This window comes from Clupea harengus, chromosome 20 (genome assembly GCF_900700415.2).
Source record: "Clupea harengus chromosome 20, Ch_v2.0.2, whole genome shotgun sequence".
NCBI classification, from domain to species: domain Eukaryota; kingdom Metazoa; phylum Chordata; class Actinopteri; order Clupeiformes; family Clupeidae; genus Clupea; species Clupea harengus.
Window position 1 is genome coordinate 7557218 of NC_045171.1, and position 18255 is coordinate 7575472.

Consider the following 18255-nt stretch of genomic DNA (forward strand, 5'->3'; position numbering starts at 1 on the left):
ATTTTCGACACAGGTGAGCTCAAGCACACTCTCAGCACCCAATTCCTCACATCTGTAATGCTTCAGTAGATGTTTGAAACAAATGCGTTGCCCTGTACCGCATAGTTGTTACTATTACATTGGAGTACTATTATATTGTCCGTGTATTTGTGTGTGTACATGTGTATCGTTCTATGATGCTTATGTTGTACTCTTGTGTGTGTATTGCACCATGATGTCTGTATTGAACATATTGTATTACTTGAATATGGCTATTTTACTGTGTTGTTATTTGAATTACAGCTACTGCTACAACATGTGTGTTGTTAATTGAGCCTAGAAACTCATTATCGCCGTCTCTCTCCCCCTCAGTAACAACCCCACCCATAAGTACTTCCTGGCCGTGGACCCGGTGTCCGGTGCGCTCTTTATCTCGGACACCAACTCGCGGCGGATCTACCGCGTGCGCTCCCTGACCGGCGGGCGTCTGCTGGCGGAGAACGCGGAGTGGTGGCGGGGACCGGGGAGCAGTGTCTGCCCTTCGACGAGCGCTGCGGAGACGGGGGCAAAGCGGTGGAGGCCACACTCATGAGCCCCAAAGGTGAGACCGCATGAGAACTCATGAGCCCTAAAGGTGAGACCGCATGAGAACTCATGAGCCCTAAAGGTGAGACCCAGAGAGAGAGGAACCGAAGGTGAACCCAGAGGGGAAGGGAACAGAGGGAACGATAACTTGATTGGTAAAGGAACCGGTAGAGGGGAAGACTGGAGGGGGTGGTGTGCCGAGATTTGGGGGGAACTGTGGAGCTGTGGGGGGTTGGAGCCATGGTCATCTTGGCCTTATTGGGGATTCAATCTTAGTTTTTCTGCGGAGCAGTTTAGGAACATTCAGACGTTTCCACTCACGCTAGTCTTCTGTGGCCTAATCAAGAGGTGGGATCAGCCTCAGATTTGTCGTAATGGTCATTGGCCAAAGCGCAACACAAATGAGATGGAATTGAATTGAACTGTATTGAATTAGTGAATACAGGTGGAAGAAAGGAATGTGGAGAAACAGAAGGAGTGTGGAGTGGAGGACTGTAGGTAAGGTGGTAGAGGAGAGGTAAGAGCAAAAATATAATTTGAAACAAAATGGAGGAGAGGGTTAGGAGAAGGGCCCACTAGGTAAAGAAAGAGAGCAATGGGCATAAAGGCAGAGACAATACAGAAACAGAACATGCTAGAAACAGTATGGAGTAAAGGAATCCGACATGAGAGGCCGATGTAAGTGAGGGCTACTGAGCGAGGGAGAGAGAGTGAGGTGGAACTAGAACAGCTCCAGTGTGTAGGTGGCGTTCTATTCTATTCTAGGGGATGGGGATTGGTTGCCACGCTGAGGTCCTTCACAGATCCACTCACTGACGAACACCTTCAGAGGAACGATTCCTTCATGCCACCAAAACTGCCATCACTGATAAGTGCAGTCCATATGAGCACTAACTTTACACATGCAGGCACACACACACACACACACACACACACACACACACACACACACACACACACACGCCGACAGACATCGAAGATAATTAATCGTAGAAAACATGCTAGCTTTTAAGCAACTGAGTTGAACCAGCCAACTGCATAATAATAAATCCTATGGCAACTTTGACACTGGAACTTGAGGCTGTTAGACACATACCCACACCCACCCACCCTCACACACACACTCACACACCCACACCCCCACTCACACACACACACACACACACACACACACACGCACTCACCCCTCAGGTGCTACTTCTCTTTTTCTCATTGCCCCCCCCCCCCCCCTCCTCTCTTACCCACCCCCTTGTCACACCCTACATGGATAAAGAGCATCTGCGAGCGCAATCCTGCGTTAGGAAGAGGGACCGTCCTCACCCAGAGCTTTTAATTAATTTTCCAGTTTGCTGCTGGGAATTGGAGTCTCTGTGCGCTTTCCTCCTTCTGTGAGTAAATGCCAGTAAGTAAGACAGCTGCAAACCTCAGAAGGTACGGCAAGGTGGAAAGGGGGGAGACAGGGGGGAGACAGGGGGGAGACAGGGGCTGATTAGTGCAGGGAATTGGAACGCTGATTTGTGTTAGTTTAGGGACCGGGGCAAAACGTCTCAATAGTGTGTCTAACCGCACAAAGAAAAAAAAGGGATCATAGATTTCGAGCAGTGAAAGGGAACCTTTGTCTGGATCATTATGTTCTCAGGGTCAGGGTCAGCTGTTGCTGTTCCTCTCCAAATGAGAAAAGGGGTTTAAGTTGGAGGGGAAGATGAAGCTATAAACCTCCAGTATATATTTTCTGGCTAAAGCTCTTCCCACACTAGCAAAGCTGAAAGTTGGGGGGGGGGGGGGAAACAGTGTCTTCTTGATCTGACACAGAACTGTCAAGAATGTCACGCTGTCACATTTTTCCATCTTGGGTACAGAATTGAGAAGCGAGAGAGAGAGAGAGAAAGAGAGAGAGATGTAGAGAGAGAGAGAGATAGTCAGAGACACAGAGAGAGAGAGAGAGAGATGTAGAGAGAGAGAGAGAGAGTCAGAGACACAGAGAGAGAGAGAGAGAGAGAGTCAGACAGATGTATAGCGAGAGAGAGTCAGAAACACAGAGAGAGAGAGAGGCAGAGAGAGAGAGAGAGAGGCAGAGACAGATAGAGATAGAGAGCTTGGAGGGTTGGAGCTATAGACTCCCTGTGAGCTTCTGAACTCAGGCACAACATAGACAGATCCAGCTAAGCTGCCATCTCTAACCTTTTGCCCTTCTTTCTCTCTCTCTTCCTTTCATTCTTTCTTCCTTCCCCTCTCTCATTCCATCTCTCTCTCTGACGGTCCTGTGGGTCTGCCCCCCTCATGTCTCTCTGCCCTTGTTTTTCATTCCAGTCTTTCTCTTCTCTGTTGGACCCTCTCTGCATGCTCACTTAATCCATGTCTTTTTTTCCCTCTATCTCCCTTTCTTCTCTTCTCTCTCACTCTCTGTTTCTCACACTTCCCTCTCTCTTTTCTCCATCCAACCCTCTGTTCGTCTCTTCCTGTCTACAGTTGTCCTCTCCATCTCTGTCCTCCTTAATCCCTCTCTCTCTCCCTCCCCCATTCTCCCGTTCTCTTCATCTCTCTCTCTCTTCTGCCCTTCTTTCCCCCTCTCTCTCTCTCCTTCTCTTCACCTACTCTCCTCATCTCTCTCTCTTTCTTTCTCCCTTTTCCTCTATCAACTCTCTCTCATCTCTCTCTCTGGCTCTGTGTTCAAAGGCTGCACGCCTCCTCTCCTCCGCCCCCATCCGTCTGTCTGTGTCAGTACCCAAGCGCCCCAGCCTTGCTATTCTGGGCCACCCCACCACCACCCCCACCCCCACCCCCACACCTCCCTAACCCACCAACATAACAGAATCCACCATTTAGAACGAGAACGAGACGAATGACACCGAGTTAGCACTGGAGGGCAGACAGGGGAGAGAGTGGGGGGGTGGGGTGGGGTGGGAAGCTGACGAGAAAAACAGATGAATGGAAAAGATAAAGGAAAAGATGGCAGGGTAGAGAGAGAGAGAGAGAGAGAGAGAGAGAGAGAGAGAGAGAGAGAGAAATGAGGACACGAGTGGAGTTCAAGAGTTCGATTATGATTCACCAGCAGTGTTGCGGCGGGGGAATAATGAGGCACCGCTGTGAGTGCCGGCACACGGCGGGCGCCAAGCTCTGCCACGGCTGCTTATTTGCGCCGTATCAAAGAGTTTATTTGTCAGCGTCTCGTCTGCCGCCGCCGTTGTCAGACGAGATACGGAGATGAAACGGCCGATCTGTGTTCTGATCGACACCTTAACCTTCACCAACTCCTTTCTCTGTCTCTCTCTCTCTCTCTCCCTCACACACACACACACACTCATCTTCCATCAGGAATTGCGGTGGATAAGTATGGACTCATGTACTTCGTGGACGCCACCATGATCCGGAAGGTCGACCAGAACGGCATCATCTCCACCCTGCTGGGTGCCAACGACCTCACCGCCGTCCGGCCCCTCAGCTGCGACTCCAGCATGGACGTCAGCCAGGTGAGCACGCAGCAATGCATGCTGGGACAACAGACACCCCAGGGGAGTACTGTGACACGGGGGGTGACATTCTATTTGTGTAGCGCAGAGGGCTTCATGGTGTGGGTTTTTAGAAGAGTCCTTCGCAGACACTCGATCGTCCTCCGCCTCTTTCCACAACAGGCGCCGATCTCTGACTCTGTTAGCGCGGAGAGCCACTTCACTTGTGTGTTTGCAAAATGCTCAGCGAGAATAAATGCTGTTTCACTCGACACGAAATTAACTACTTATGAGAGAGAAGCTCATTAGTTTTACAAATTAGCTGCTGATTTGATTCGATTTGATATGATGAGATAATATTTGAGATGTGCAGTTTATTTGACTTGATTGTCATATTTTCATCATGCTTATTTGTACTCTCTGTGTGATCCTGTGTGTGGGCTGGATGTGGGTGAATATATGAGATAGGTGGACATGGTGCTTTGGGTTCTGGGAGTCAGTATGCCTAATAATACCTTGTCGCAAAATAGTTGTATTTTGCATTAGGTTATTACAAATATAGAATAAATATAACTGAACCTAGCAAAAATAAAAACTATTTCTGACATATGCTGTGGCTTTTGTAGGTGCGTCTGGAGTGGCCCACAGACCTGGCTGTGAACCCCATGGACAACTCGCTGTACGTGCTGGAGAACAACGTCATCCTGCGCATCACGGAGAACCACCAGGTGAGCATCATCGCCGGGCGGCCCATGCACTGCCAGGTGCCGGGCATCGACTACTCCCTCAGCAAGCTGGCTATTCACGCGGCCCTGGAGAGCGCCACGGCCATCGCCATCTCGCACGACGGCGTGCTCTACATCGCCGAGACGGACGAGAAGCGCATCAACCGCGTGCGGCAGGTGAGCACGGGCGGCGAGATCTCGCTACTGGCCGGCACCACCTCCGAGTGCGACTGCAAGAACGACGTCAACTGCAACTGCTTCGCCGGCGACGAGGGCTACGCTCCCGACGCCAGCCTCAACTCGCCGGCCTCGCTGGCCGTGGCGCCCGACGGCACGCTCTTCGTGGCCGACCTCAGCAACATCCGCATCCGCGCCGTGCGGCCCAATCGGCCGTTGCCGACCCCGGTCGGCCGCTTCGAGGTGGCCTCGCCCCAGGAGCAGGAGCTCTACATCTTCAACGACGAGGGCCTCCACCTGCAGACCATCTCGCTGGTGACGGGCGAGCCGCTCTTCAACTTCAGCTACGGCGCCGACGGCCTTCTGGCTGCGCTCACCGACAGCTCCAACAACACGCTGCGCGTGCGCCGGGACGGCGCGGGTCAGGGCGGCTCAGCGGGCCTGCTGCGGCTGGTGCTGATGCCCGAGAACCAGGTGGTGACGCTGGGCCTGGACCCGGCCGGCAGCCTGCGCTCGGTGTCGGCGCTGAACCGGGAGATCGTGCAGCTGGGCTACAGCGGCAGCACCGGCCTGCTGGCCATCAAGGCTGACGAGACGGGCTGGACCACCTTCTATGAGTGAGTGCCGGATGTCTCTGTGAATCTGTGTGTGTGTGTGTGTGTGTGTGTGTGTGTGTGTGTGTGTGTGTGTGTGTGTGTGTGTGTGTGTGTGTGTGTGTGTGTGTGTGTGTGTGTGTGTGTGTGTGTGTGTGTGTGTGTGTGTGTGTGTGTGTCTGTGTCTGTGTGTCTGTGTGTCTGTGCGTTGCCAGCACGCCTCTTCAGGTGTCGGGGAGTAAGGGTTTACTCACTGCACACCACTGTACTGCTGGTGCTTAGAAAGCATGTGGGTTGAATCTGACCCAGATAGCAGACCTCAGGTCAGATCTCAGGTCAGCTTCGAACCAAATCCATCAAGTGCGCCGGTCTGTCGTGCTTCGTCTTTCAGCTGCCGCCCCCACATCCACCTGTCAGCAGGCAGGAACAGAAGCACACCTGGCTGCTACTCTGAGCACAAATGACAAAATACAAAACCACAGACATAGACGGAGAAAAGAGGGAAAGATGAAGGGGAGAATGTAGATTGCAGAGCAGTGGTTCCCAAACTTTTCATGGCAGCCCCCCCTTTCAAGCCGCCCACCCAACACCACGGTGCACAGGTTAAGATGCTCACAGCGTATTACCTGTTTTTAATCAAATCATTTTTAAAAGATGCCCATCAGCTGACATTTTCAATTTAATTTCATCAATCAGTTTAACCTTTCGTAAAACAAAACAGATGTCCATTAGCTGTTGCATATCGTTTCAACAATTGAAGGGATTTCTTCAATCAGTTAAACATACATTTGATCAGAGCTCTTGTTTAAAATGGATCAAATCTAGATCAAATAATGTTTTATTGGCTGTTGGTTTGATTGGCTAGGTATCATTCCATTCTTTGGATCGGTCCATGTCAGGCACGTGTCCGTCGTATTAATAGTTTAGGCTAGTAGGCCCTGATCATATTACAAAGTAGGCTATAAACTCACCATCTAATAGGTAAGTTACAGGCTGCTAGGCTGCAAGAGCACTGCCATGCTTTATCTGAAGAGTAGGTCTAGGTGGTTGTTTATCCCACACTTTGGGAACCGCTGGAAAGGTAGAGCAGACTAAAAGAGATAGATGAAGGGAGAGAGAGAGTAAAAGAGTGAAATCAGGACATGGAAAGCATCCAGGCAGTCACGGAAAATGAAATCTACATTCCTTTGATCTTTCCTATATGTATTTATCGGTGGTTGTTTTGACTCATCTAAACCTCTGTATGTTGCCAACGGAATCTAAATCTGGCATTTTTCTGACACGTGATCGTACTGATCTGATGAAATGGATCTGTGTAGCGCTGCTGCCCTCTAGTGTCTGTCTATATAACTGCATGCTCTCCGTCATCCTTACTCAAGTGTAGCAGGTGCCACAGCAAGCACCACAGAAAGGGCTATTCCCAGCTCTCGGCTTTCATGGAGAGAGAACTTTCAGTTGGTGACAGATCAATGACAGTGTCTCAACACCACACCATCACTCCCTAGAGAGCGAGATGGAGGGAGGGAGACGGAGAGAGAGACAGGCCTTCAGAGGCTGCGTTCCCCTGTCACGCCAATATGGAGACACACTCCCTGGGAGATGTCTGCCTGTCATGTGATCCCAGCAGTGCTGGCTTTCTCGCTCCAATTCTGAGCCTTGCAGCGTTGCCAGACTGCTCAGCTTATCCCTTGTGTGTGTGTCTCGTGTGTGTGTGTGTGTGTGTGTGTGTGTGTGTGTGTGTGTGTGTGTGTGTGTGTGTGTGTGTGTGTTGCTAGCAGCACACAGAAGCATAATTAGGCAAGGAAGGAGGTGATTTTGTTGTTTTTAAAGTACCTTCCAAGAGTTTTTTCAATTAATTTTTTTAGAGATCATGGAGTGTCAAACTGTGCCTCATTTAGCAGATCCAGACCTTAATTGAAAACACAAATGTTTTGCTAATCGGGCCCAGACCCCACCGGACCTGCACCAGAACAGGGTCAAATCAGCTGTTTGAAGATCTCTGTATAATGCGGATCGGATTCGACTTTACCAAATGCTCCACCAGCTCCACAACAGCAGAGGTCACTGTTTCTTCTCTCCTGTTCCTCTCGTAGGTACGACAGCGAGGGCCGGTTGACCAACGTCACCTACCCGACAGGGATGGTCACCAGCCTGCACCGCGAGATCGAGCGCTCCATCAACATCGACATCGAGAGCTCCAACCGCGACGACGACGTCACCGTCATCACCAACCTGTCCTCTGTGGAGGCGTCCTACACTGTAGTGCAAGGTGAGTGTGTGAGGTGTGAGCTTATCAGCAACCTGACCTTCCCTCACTAGTTTTGATAAAGAAAATAGTTACTTTCCAGTCATCCAATCATCACAATAGGATTTACATTTGCACAGCTGGAAATCTCCCGGCAGATTTTATAAATTGATCTACAGCTTTAATGTAGGATGCATATATAGATTCTAGACTATAGTAAAAAAAAAGGGGTGGATAGATTCTCATACACATACAGCGGGTAAAACACATCACAATTTTTCCAATTCACCAACGGAGTCATGCGTGGTGAGCGGGCATACAGGCCATGGCGGTTCAGGGCATTACTTAGTTTATGGTGAAATTATGTTCTTTCCACTTCCGGATTATAGCCCCAACAGTGCTAACTGGAACATTTAGAAATTAAGAAATGCGTCCGTTACCAATGCCATCAGTATGTTTTGCAACATTAAGGTTGCGAAGGTCTTGAGAGAGCTTTCCTTTTACCCATCATGAGATGTTTCTTGTGTGACACCTTAGTTACAAGACACCTTTTTATAGGCCATCAGTTGGGACTGAACCAGTTGATATTAATTTTACACTGACAAGGGGATGTACATGCACATATATAATATATAATTTCAAGGGAAAGGGAATAAATCATGAATACTCACTGAAAGCTTATATATTTGTTATTATTTACCTCGTAATCCTTTGTCAAAATGTATTGATTTAATCTGTCTTTAGATGTGATGCACTAGTTCTGCCATACAATGAAAGGATGGCATTGCATATTAAAAGAGTGTGCAGCCTTCTCCAGGAAGACGCTCTCTTTCTCAGGGCAACAACACGCTGTCTATTTATGATTCCCCCACAATTACACAGCTTCACAATCACAAATCTGTGACACGGCCTCTACAAGCTCAACCATTCACGGAATAAGCGTTCTCTTTCGTCAATACTTCTCTCGAAGAGATTATCATTAATTATGGATTATCCCAAATAATTTGAAGCCCTTCATGTCTAAGATCTTGTTAAGAGTCCTCATTAGGTTGTGCTGTGGAGGATTGGTGGTGAATTGCTTGAAAGAGCCGTATGTGAAATGCCAAACAGCGCTTTGATGTGGGAGTTATTTAGAGGTTTCTGCAGACCATGCTGCAAGTTATTGTGATGACAGCGGCAGCCGAAGCCTTTCAGGCTCATTCAGGAATGTGCACACACACACACACTCTCTCACACACACACAAAAACACACTCAAACACAGACACACGCGCATGCACACACACACACACACACACACACACACACACACACACACACACAAACACACTCAAACACAGACACACGCGCATGCACGCACACACACACACACACACACACACACACACACACACACCCACTCAAACACATACACACAAATGCACAATGGTTCCGGAACATACTGAGGAAAAGCTGCTGACACTGTATCACTTTCACCTCCCCTAAATGTGTGTGTGTGTGTGTGTGTGTGTGTGTGTGTGTGTGACTATGTGAAGCCCAAACACATTTTCTGTCTCTTTTGTCCCCTTGAGTCTCATTCACTCTCTCCCTCTCTCCCTCTCTCCCTCCATCTCTCTCTTTCTGTCTGTCTGTCTCTGTGTTCCTGTGATGAATGCCATCAGAGCAAAAACTCATTACCTGCCGTTGTGTGCACCCTCCTGGCCTGTGTGCTTTTCTGCTCAGTCCCTCAGCATAGTTTACCTGTTTAGTACAGAGAGAGAGAGGGAGTAAGACTGATTGCCACCCCACTCCACCCACACACACACACACACACACACACACACACACACACACACACACACACACACACATCCAGTTTGATGACCCCCCAGTGGTAGGCTACAGAGGAAATAAATTCAGCCTTCAGTAAAACTACACATCCCAGGAGCCAGAGGGGGGAGGCAAAAATGAGAGGCAGAAAAAAAAAGAAACAGGTTTTAAGATTTATAGATAGATGAGCCCAGGGGGCCGTAAAGTGGGAAAGCTATTTGGCTAGCACAAGCTGAGTCATTTAGAAACCCCTCGTCCAGGACGTGTGTGTGTGTGTGTGTGTGTGTGTGTGTGTGTGTGTGTGTGTGTGTGTGTGTGTGTGTGTGTGTGTGTGTGTGTGTGTGTGTGTGTGTGTGTGTGTGTGTGTGTGTGTGTGTGTGTGTGTGTGTGTGTGTGTGTGTGTATGTGTCATTCTGTCTCCAGAGTCAGGTAGTTACTTTACAAAACAGCTTGGGCTCTCTTTCTGTCTTTATATTTCTATCTCTTCCTCTGTCTGTCTCTCTCTCTCTCACACACACAGCACCCCTCTCTTTTTATGCCTCATACCCACTCACCCTTTGACTCAGCAACACACAACAGCCCTCATCTCTCTCTCTCTCTCTCTCTCTCTCTCTCTCTCTCTCTCTCTCTCTGTCCCTCATACACTCTCACACTCCTGTTACGAGGCGCGGTGAGAGTAGAGGATGAAGACCCACGCCATCCTAATACACACCTCTGAAAAGCACTGCATCTGTCTGCCAAGTTGGAAGCTCAACGATGTGCCTCAGGGCTCTCATAACAAATCTATGTTGTGGATCATTATTCTGTTAAAGCCCCGCTCTCAGACACAGACTGTGGGATCTGATAACCATTTTATAAAACAATGCAGGAGCAAACAGAGATAAATCGATCGCGTGCGCACGGGGTGGTGCTTTAAGTACAGTGATTGTGAGATGGTGTCTTGATGTAAAGGTTACACTGTATTAGGCGGTGTCATTTTCTCTGTCTCTTTTTGTAAACAAGGATTAAAAGTTGAACTTTGTTAACTGCCTTTGAATTTAAAAGCTTTCATCTCTTTCATCCACCTACCCCCACACCCCTACCCATAATTCCTTTCTTCAGACCAAGTGAGGAACACCTACCAGCTGTGCACCAACGGCACCATGAGGGTGATGTACGCCAACGGGATGGGCATCAGCTACCACACGGAGCCGCACATCCTGGCCGGATCGGTGAGCCCCACCATCGGGCGGCGGAACATCACCCTGCCCACCGACAACGGCCTCAACTCCATCGAGTGGCGCCTGCGCAAAGAGCTCACCAAGGGAAAAGTCACCGTCTTCGGCAGGAAACTGAGGGTGAGTCCACACAGAGATCGGTCGTGGCGCAAACAGAGTGTAGGAACAGTAGCCTAACTGACATGCTCTGTTGGCTATGTGTCTTAAATGTTATCTTTTAAATTTTGTTTGTGACGGAATCGATAAGCACACTTAAGTTTGAAGAAGGGACCGGAGAGTTGAAGTCAGGTTTCTGGAGTTTATTTTCAGCGTGGAGACCCCCTCTCAGCTTGGTGCTCAGAGCAAGGCCTACCTGCAGAATGTGTAGGCATTTATACATTTCAGTCAGGTAGAATACAATAGAAGAGGGGATGACCACACCCTTTAGGTGAGAGGAAGGGGGAGACAGTGGGGTGAGGGGCTCACCTATGGGGGGAGGGGGTGATACCATGAACACAAAGGGTCTTAGCAGGAAGGAGCCTATCTGGGGGGGGGAAGCCACTTGTACAGTACACATCCAAAATGAGTTGCAGATACAACATATGGAGTTAATGTCTTACAACAACAGAATAGCAATATTTCCAGTTCCATCAGTCCCCTATATGAGCATTTATATGCTCACACAATAACCACCATGCAACAGCCAATCAGAGCAGGAAACATCAATATATGTTAAAGATACAAATGATACAGAACAACAGTAGAATAGCTATTTTGCAGTTCCATCAGTCCCCTATATGAGCATTTATATGCTCACACAAGAACCACCATGCAACAACAAATCAGGCCAGGAGAACATCAATATGCGGTTCCATCATTTGGAAGCCGTAAATTATGTTTATGTGTTCATTAAATATATACTATTATATAGTGTTATATATAAATGCTGCTAAATATTGTAAATACCGTAAATATTGTAAATACCGAAGCTAATTGACACACATTCTGAACATGAACAGGCTTAAATACCTGAGGACTCGCTGACCCAGACTGACCATTCCATTTAAACTGGTCTATGTCTACTGTATGCCTTGCATCGGCCCTTATCAAGAGGTCATCAAATTCAACACCTCCACTCTACATCTCCATTGCACTCTCGGCTGACCTTAACCCCTCTTCTCTCTCTCTCTCCCTCTCTCTTTCCCTCTCTCTCTCTCTCTCTCTCTCCCTCTCTCTCTCTCTCTCCCTCTTCTCTGTGTTCCTCTCTCTCTCTCCCTCTCTCTCTCTCTCCCTCTTCTCTGTCTTCCTCCCTCTCTCCCTCTCTCTCTCTCTCTCTCTCTCTCTCACTCTCACTCTCCCTCTATCTCTATCTATCTCTCCCTCTCTCTCTATCTATCTCTCCCTCCCTCTCTCCCTCCCTCTCTCTCTCTCTCTCCCTCTCTCTCTTTCTTCTCTGTCTTCCTCTCGCTACACAGGCTCATGGCCGCAACCTGCTCTCCATTGACTTTGACCGGAACACACGCACGGAGAAGATCTACGACGACCACCGCAAGTTCACCCTGCGCATCACCTACGACGCCCAGGGCCGGCCGGCCATCTGGCAGCCCAGCAGCAGCCTGGCGGTGGTCAACGTCTCCTACTCCACCACCGGCCAGCTGGTGGGGCTCCAGCGCGGCAGCATGAGCGAGCGGACGGAGTACGACCCCCAGGGGCGCATCCTCTCCCGCTCCTTCGTGGACGGGAAGGTGTGGAGCTACAGCTACCTGGACAAGGTGAGGAAGGCCTCTCTGGGTCTGGATGGAGGGTTTGTACGGTAGGGTTTTAAAGGTGGAAGTCCTAGTCGATTCTAATTTGATACGGTTTTTGCCGAAATTCAGCAAATTACTCCTCACGGTACTCTAGCTGCCCGTTCGGTGTGTACACCAAAACAATTATGGTGATCCTACACACTCCTGGCTCTTTAAATGGGAAACAAACAATCAATTCCAGCCAATCAGCACATTGTGTCAGGAGCACGGAAGGGAGGGGTGTGATTTGATTGGCTGTTAAGCCCAAATATCAACAACCTTTCACCAGAATTGCGGACTCTACCTTGGGTAATGGCATCTTACGGGGCTGAGAGAAAAACAGAAGCCCTGGGGGTCTTTAAGTACACAGGGTGGGGCTTTGTTTTGCTTGGATTATGAATGCAGTGCTCCACCAGGGTGGTAATTAAAAAGGGAACAGCACAGGCTATTTGCTGACTGCTGTGACAAACAATTAGGAGATAAACATTGTTTGTCAAGAGCAGTTTGCGCCTACCAGCCTGTCGCAATAAATCAAAACTAATTGTGGTGGGGAGGATATTCAGCTTACTCCGAGTAATAGCACAAATAACACTACAGATGCGTTATTCAGTGCAGACAATCATTAAAAACAAGAACGACCTCTGCATCTGCCGCTTGGGGAAATATTATAGTAATTAATGTCAGCACTGATTGTCCAAATTATGTCTTGGCTGGGAAAAAAAAACAAAGCTTAACCTTAGCTTCAGCTGCTGATGATGTTGATGATGACTCACCAAAATGCTGACGTTGTTTCATCCATCTCTCCTATGCAGTCTATGGTGCTGCTGCTGCAGAGCCAGAGGCAGTACATCTTCGAGTTCGACACGACGGGTCGCGTGACGGCCGTCACCATGCCCAGCGTGGCCCGCCACACCATGTTCACCCATGTCTCCATCGGCTACATCCGCAACACTTACAACCCGCCAGAGAGCAACGCATCCGTCATCCACGACTTCAGCGAGGACGGGCGGCCCCAGGCCATCCACTTCCTGGGCACGGGCCGACGGGTGCTCTACAAGTACGGCAAGCTGGCCAAACTGGCGGAGGTGCTCTACGACAACACAGCGGTCACCTTCGGCTATGACGAGACGACCGGCGTGCTTAAGATGGTCAACCTGCAGAGCGGCGGTTTCTCTTGCACCATCCGCTACCGCAAGATGGGACCGCTGGTGGACAAGCAGATCTACCGGTTCTCCGAGGAAGGGATGGTGAATGCGCGCTTCGACTACACGTACCATGACAACAGCTTCCGCATCGCCAGCATGAAGCCTGTGATCAGCGAGACGCCGCTGCCCGTCGACCTGTACCGATACGACGAGATCTCCGGCAAGATCGAGCACTTTGGCAAGTTCGGCGTCATCTACTACGACATCAACCAGATCATCACCACGGCGGTGATGACGTTGAGCAAGCACTTCGACACGCACGGCCGTATTAAAGAGGTGCAGTACGAGATCTTCCGCTCGCTCATGTACTGGATGACGGTGCAGTACGACAGCATGGGCCGCGTGGTGAAACGCGAGCTTAAGATCGGGCCCTACGCCAACACCACACAGTACCGCTACGAGTACGACGGCGACGGGCAGCTCAGCGGCGTCAAGGTGAATGACTGGTCCACCTGGCGGTACAGCTACGACCTCAACGGCAACCTTCACCTGCTCAACCCTGGCAACAGTAACCGCCTCACGCCACTCCGCTACGACCTACGCGACCGCATCACGCGGCTAGGCGACGTTCAGTACCGGCTAGACGAGGACGGTTTCCTCAGCCAGCGAGGATCGGACATCTTTGAGTACAACTCCAAGGGCCAGCTAGCGAGGGCCTACAGCCGAGGGACCGGAGGATGGAGTGTTCAGTACCGCTACGACGGGCTGGGCCGCCGCGTGTCCTCCAAGAACAGCCTTGGCCAGCATCTGCAGTTCTTCTACGCCGACCTTACCCACCCAGTGCGGGTCACGCACGTCTTCAACCACTCCAGTTCGGAGATCTCCTCGCTCTACTACGACCTGCAGGGCCACCTGTTCGCCATGGAAGTGAGCAGCGGTGAAGAGTACTACATCGCCTCCGACAACACCGGCACACCCCTGGCGGTCTTCAGCAGCAATGGCCAGATGATTAAGCAAGTGCAGTACACGGCCTATGGCGAGGTGTACCTCGACTCCAATCCTGAGTTCCAGTTGGTGGTGGGCTTCCATGGTGGCCTCTATGACGCACTGACCAAGCTGGTGCACTTCACACAGCGAGACTATGACGTGCTCGCAGCCCGCTGGACCTCACCAGACTACGGCCTCTGGCGGAAGATTGGCAAGGAGCTGGCACCATTCAACCTCTACATGTTCAAGAACAACAACCCCCTCAGTGACATGCTGGACGTCAAGAACTATGTTACAGGTAATGTTTTAAATGGCCTTTTAGCTGAACTTTTCTATATCCTCTTTATGATTTGAAGTTATGTTGCATTGTCACATACACTGTACATTTGCAACCATGTCACCTGTACCTTATCAATATTATTTTCCTCTGCTCCACAGATGTAAAGAGCTGGTTGATAATGTTTGGTTTCCAGCTCAGTAACATCATTGCTGGCTTCCCCAAACATACTCAGTACTTTGTGGATCCACCGTATGAATTACTGACCAGCCAGGATGCCGAGAATGGACAGGTGGGTTTCAGTAATATTATTATTCTGCTCATTATAAATCACATGAATGGAGTAATAATGAATTAACTAATAAGTAACTACCATTAAACCTGCTATATTCTTCCCTTGCCTTTTCTTCCACAGCTGATCACAGGGGTGCAGCAGGCTGCAGAGAGACATAACCAGGCTTTCATGGCTCTGGAGGGCAAGCTGCTGAACAAGGAGCGTCGGGGCAGACGTGACCGTCCAGGCCACTGGTTCGGCACCAGCACGCCTATCATTGGCCGCGGCATGATGCTGGCAGTGAAGGAGGGTCACGTGGTGGCGGGTACCTCTGGCATGGCGAGCGAGGACAGCCGGAAGGTGGCGCTCGTGCTCAACAACGCCATCTACCTGGATGGCACGCACTACACGCAAGACGGGCGCGACTGTCACTACTTCGTCAAGGTGGGCTCGGCCGACAGCGACCTGCTGGCACTGGGCCTGACCAACGGGCGCAAGGCACTGGAGAGCGGCATCAACGTCACCGTGAGCGGACGCTCGCGACGCGGCGTCACCGTGGAGTTCCGCGTGCCCTCGCTCTCGCTCAGCGTCCGCTACGGCCTGGCCACCGACGTAGTGGACGAGGAGCGCGCCCGCTTGCTGGAGCTGGCGCGGCAGAGGGCGCTGGTGGGGGCGTGGGCAAGGGAGCAGCAGCGGGCACGGGATGAGAAGGAGGGCAGCCGGCTATGGACAGAGGGTGAGAAGCAGCAGCTGCTGTCACCCGCGGGCAAAGTGCAGGGTTACGACGGGTACTACGTGTTGCCCGTGGAGCAGTACCCAGAGCTGGCAGACAGTAGCACCAATATCCAGTTCCTGAGACAGAATGAGATGGGGAAGAGGTAACAGACCAGCAGACTTGAAAATACTCCTTTACGTTTAGCAATTTCTAGCTTTTTATCCTCCCCTGCTCTCTCTCTCTCTCTCTCATTCTCTCTCCCTCTGTCTCTTCGCCGCTCTCTTTCTCTCTCCGCATTCCACTCTCTCCTTTTCTTTTCTCTCCTGTCCTCACTATGTACTCACCCCGCCTCTCCCACGGAGAATAAACAAACTAATGGGGTAGCACTCTGAACGCTGCAGGGACTTTTAAGAAGAAGAACTCTTAACGAACAATTATAATTACTGCCACTGGCAAAAAAAGTTGAGATGGAATCTTAAAAAGACTCTTGTTTTTTTTGTTTTGGGTTTTTTTGGTTCTTTTTCAACAAAATGGACTTGAAATAGCACTGTTGAACGTTGGTAAGAAAAAAAACAGACACAGCTGTTGCTTAAAATGAAGAATCCCCTTTTTAAAAAAGAATTGATATTTTCGGCCCATATTTTTTGGGTTACCAAGAGGATGTTGGTGACTGTGGTGAATGTCAACACGACCTTGGCTCCCACAGGTCAAAGGAAAACTCCGGAACTGCTCTAGAAACCAGTCCGTATGGACAGATCTGCAAACGAACAACAACGTTATCAGCAACAACAACTAAAAGAAACTGACCAGATGGAACATCAGACTCAGGCCTGACTTTCACAACAACAGAACTGTCAACTGCTGCGGCCCACCAAGAAGAAACCTTTTTTTTCTTTAAGAATAAAACTTAAAAAAATATTTAAAAAAAATAGACGAGCAAAACAGTGAAAGAACTTTTTAGAAAGAAATTATAATAATAATAAAAAAATGATGGCTATATTTGCAGTACATAATGTCAAACATTTGTTAATTTTTAAATAGGGAGAAAAAACTGTTAACATTGTGTCAGCTAGCACTGAAGTTCAGGGTGTACTCTATAAGCGATAGTTTGTTCGTCGCGGTAGAATCGTGAGCCTTTCACCAGAGCACTTCTGTACAGAGAACTTGGAAAAAAAAAAAACACACACATACTCTAGCAATTTATCCAGATAGAAATAACAATTGCCAGAAGCTATTTATTTTTATTTTATTTTTTATTTATTTATTTATTATTATTCTTAGTACTCTATGACAATCACAAAAGTCACCACTTTTATTGCAAATCCTGATTATCGGTGGATGAGTTTATTTTAATTTGTAATATATGTAAGAAATGTTCATTAAGTTTTTATATTAAGTTTGATTTGCTCATAAGCAAATTATAGTCACAGACAAAAAGTAATTTATGTAAAGTGTTTTAAAATGGTTTATACTTTAAATAAAGTTTAAAACTGTGAAACTTGTTTTTTCGAAATAGATCTGTATGTACAGTGTATAGACTTACCTTTCTGCAGCACAGTAGAGTAATGTTCATAATATCAAGTTTTATATTTCTAATGGGAAGTGGCTTGTTATGTGCAAACCTATAGCTGGTATTACTACTCTAGAATTTTGTGACACACCAATCTCCCTGAGCTACAATATCAATCCCAAGTTTGATGTTTTTATTTATTTTGGGTTTTATTTGTTTTAGTTTCCTTTCTAAATGCAGAGAAAATGTTGCTGTTCTAGATCCCAAAACCGTAGACATGGATTCTATCCACTGTGAAGAGCCTCATTATGGATGTCAAGATGTACCAAATCAGTATTGAAGGACGATTCTTACCCTTACTCGAGACTCTTCTGAGACCTTATCAATAAAAAGTAATTGTTTACTTCATGCTTCATTCGTCTGTCATGTTTCTCTGCCAGGTTGATCCACTAGTCATACAACACATGAGTTTTGTTACAAACTACTATAAACACTCAAGTATTTTTAAATGATATGGGTTTGTCGTAACCCGACCGACTCAGCGAAATTGGGCCCGACCTAATTATAATTTTATTTCACATTGTTTGATCTGCTGACATGCCAACTGTAACTTTATATTGCATCGAAGTACAATGTTTCTAAGTAATATTTTACTTCAGTGGGACCCTAAAACTCCTCGGTGGGGCTTCATTGGTCTGTCATGTTTTTCTGCTACGTTGTTCCACTAGTTATACAACACAACATGAGTTTTGTTACAAACGTTAAACACTGAAGTATTTTGTAAGAGTTAGATCATCCGCAAAA

At 48.5% G+C, this 18255-nt stretch overlaps 1 protein-coding gene across 1 annotated transcript; it reads left to right on the top strand.

Moving 5' to 3' along the window:
• Window positions 1–492: 492 nt before the first annotated feature.
• Window positions 493–17861, top strand: LOC122133827 (teneurin-2-like). Its single transcript, XM_042710763.1, has 9 exons — window positions 493–580; window positions 3880–4034; window positions 4640–5532; window positions 7602–7777; window positions 10662–10897; window positions 12232–12528; window positions 13356–14973; window positions 15114–15244; window positions 15368–17861. Exons 1-9 carry the CDS (start codon window positions 568–570, stop codon window positions 16106–16108), a joined length of 4260 nt encoding a protein of 1419 aa, XP_042566697.1. The 5' UTR covers window positions 493–567; the 3' UTR covers window positions 16109–17861.
• Window positions 17862–18255: the final 394 nt, after the last annotated feature.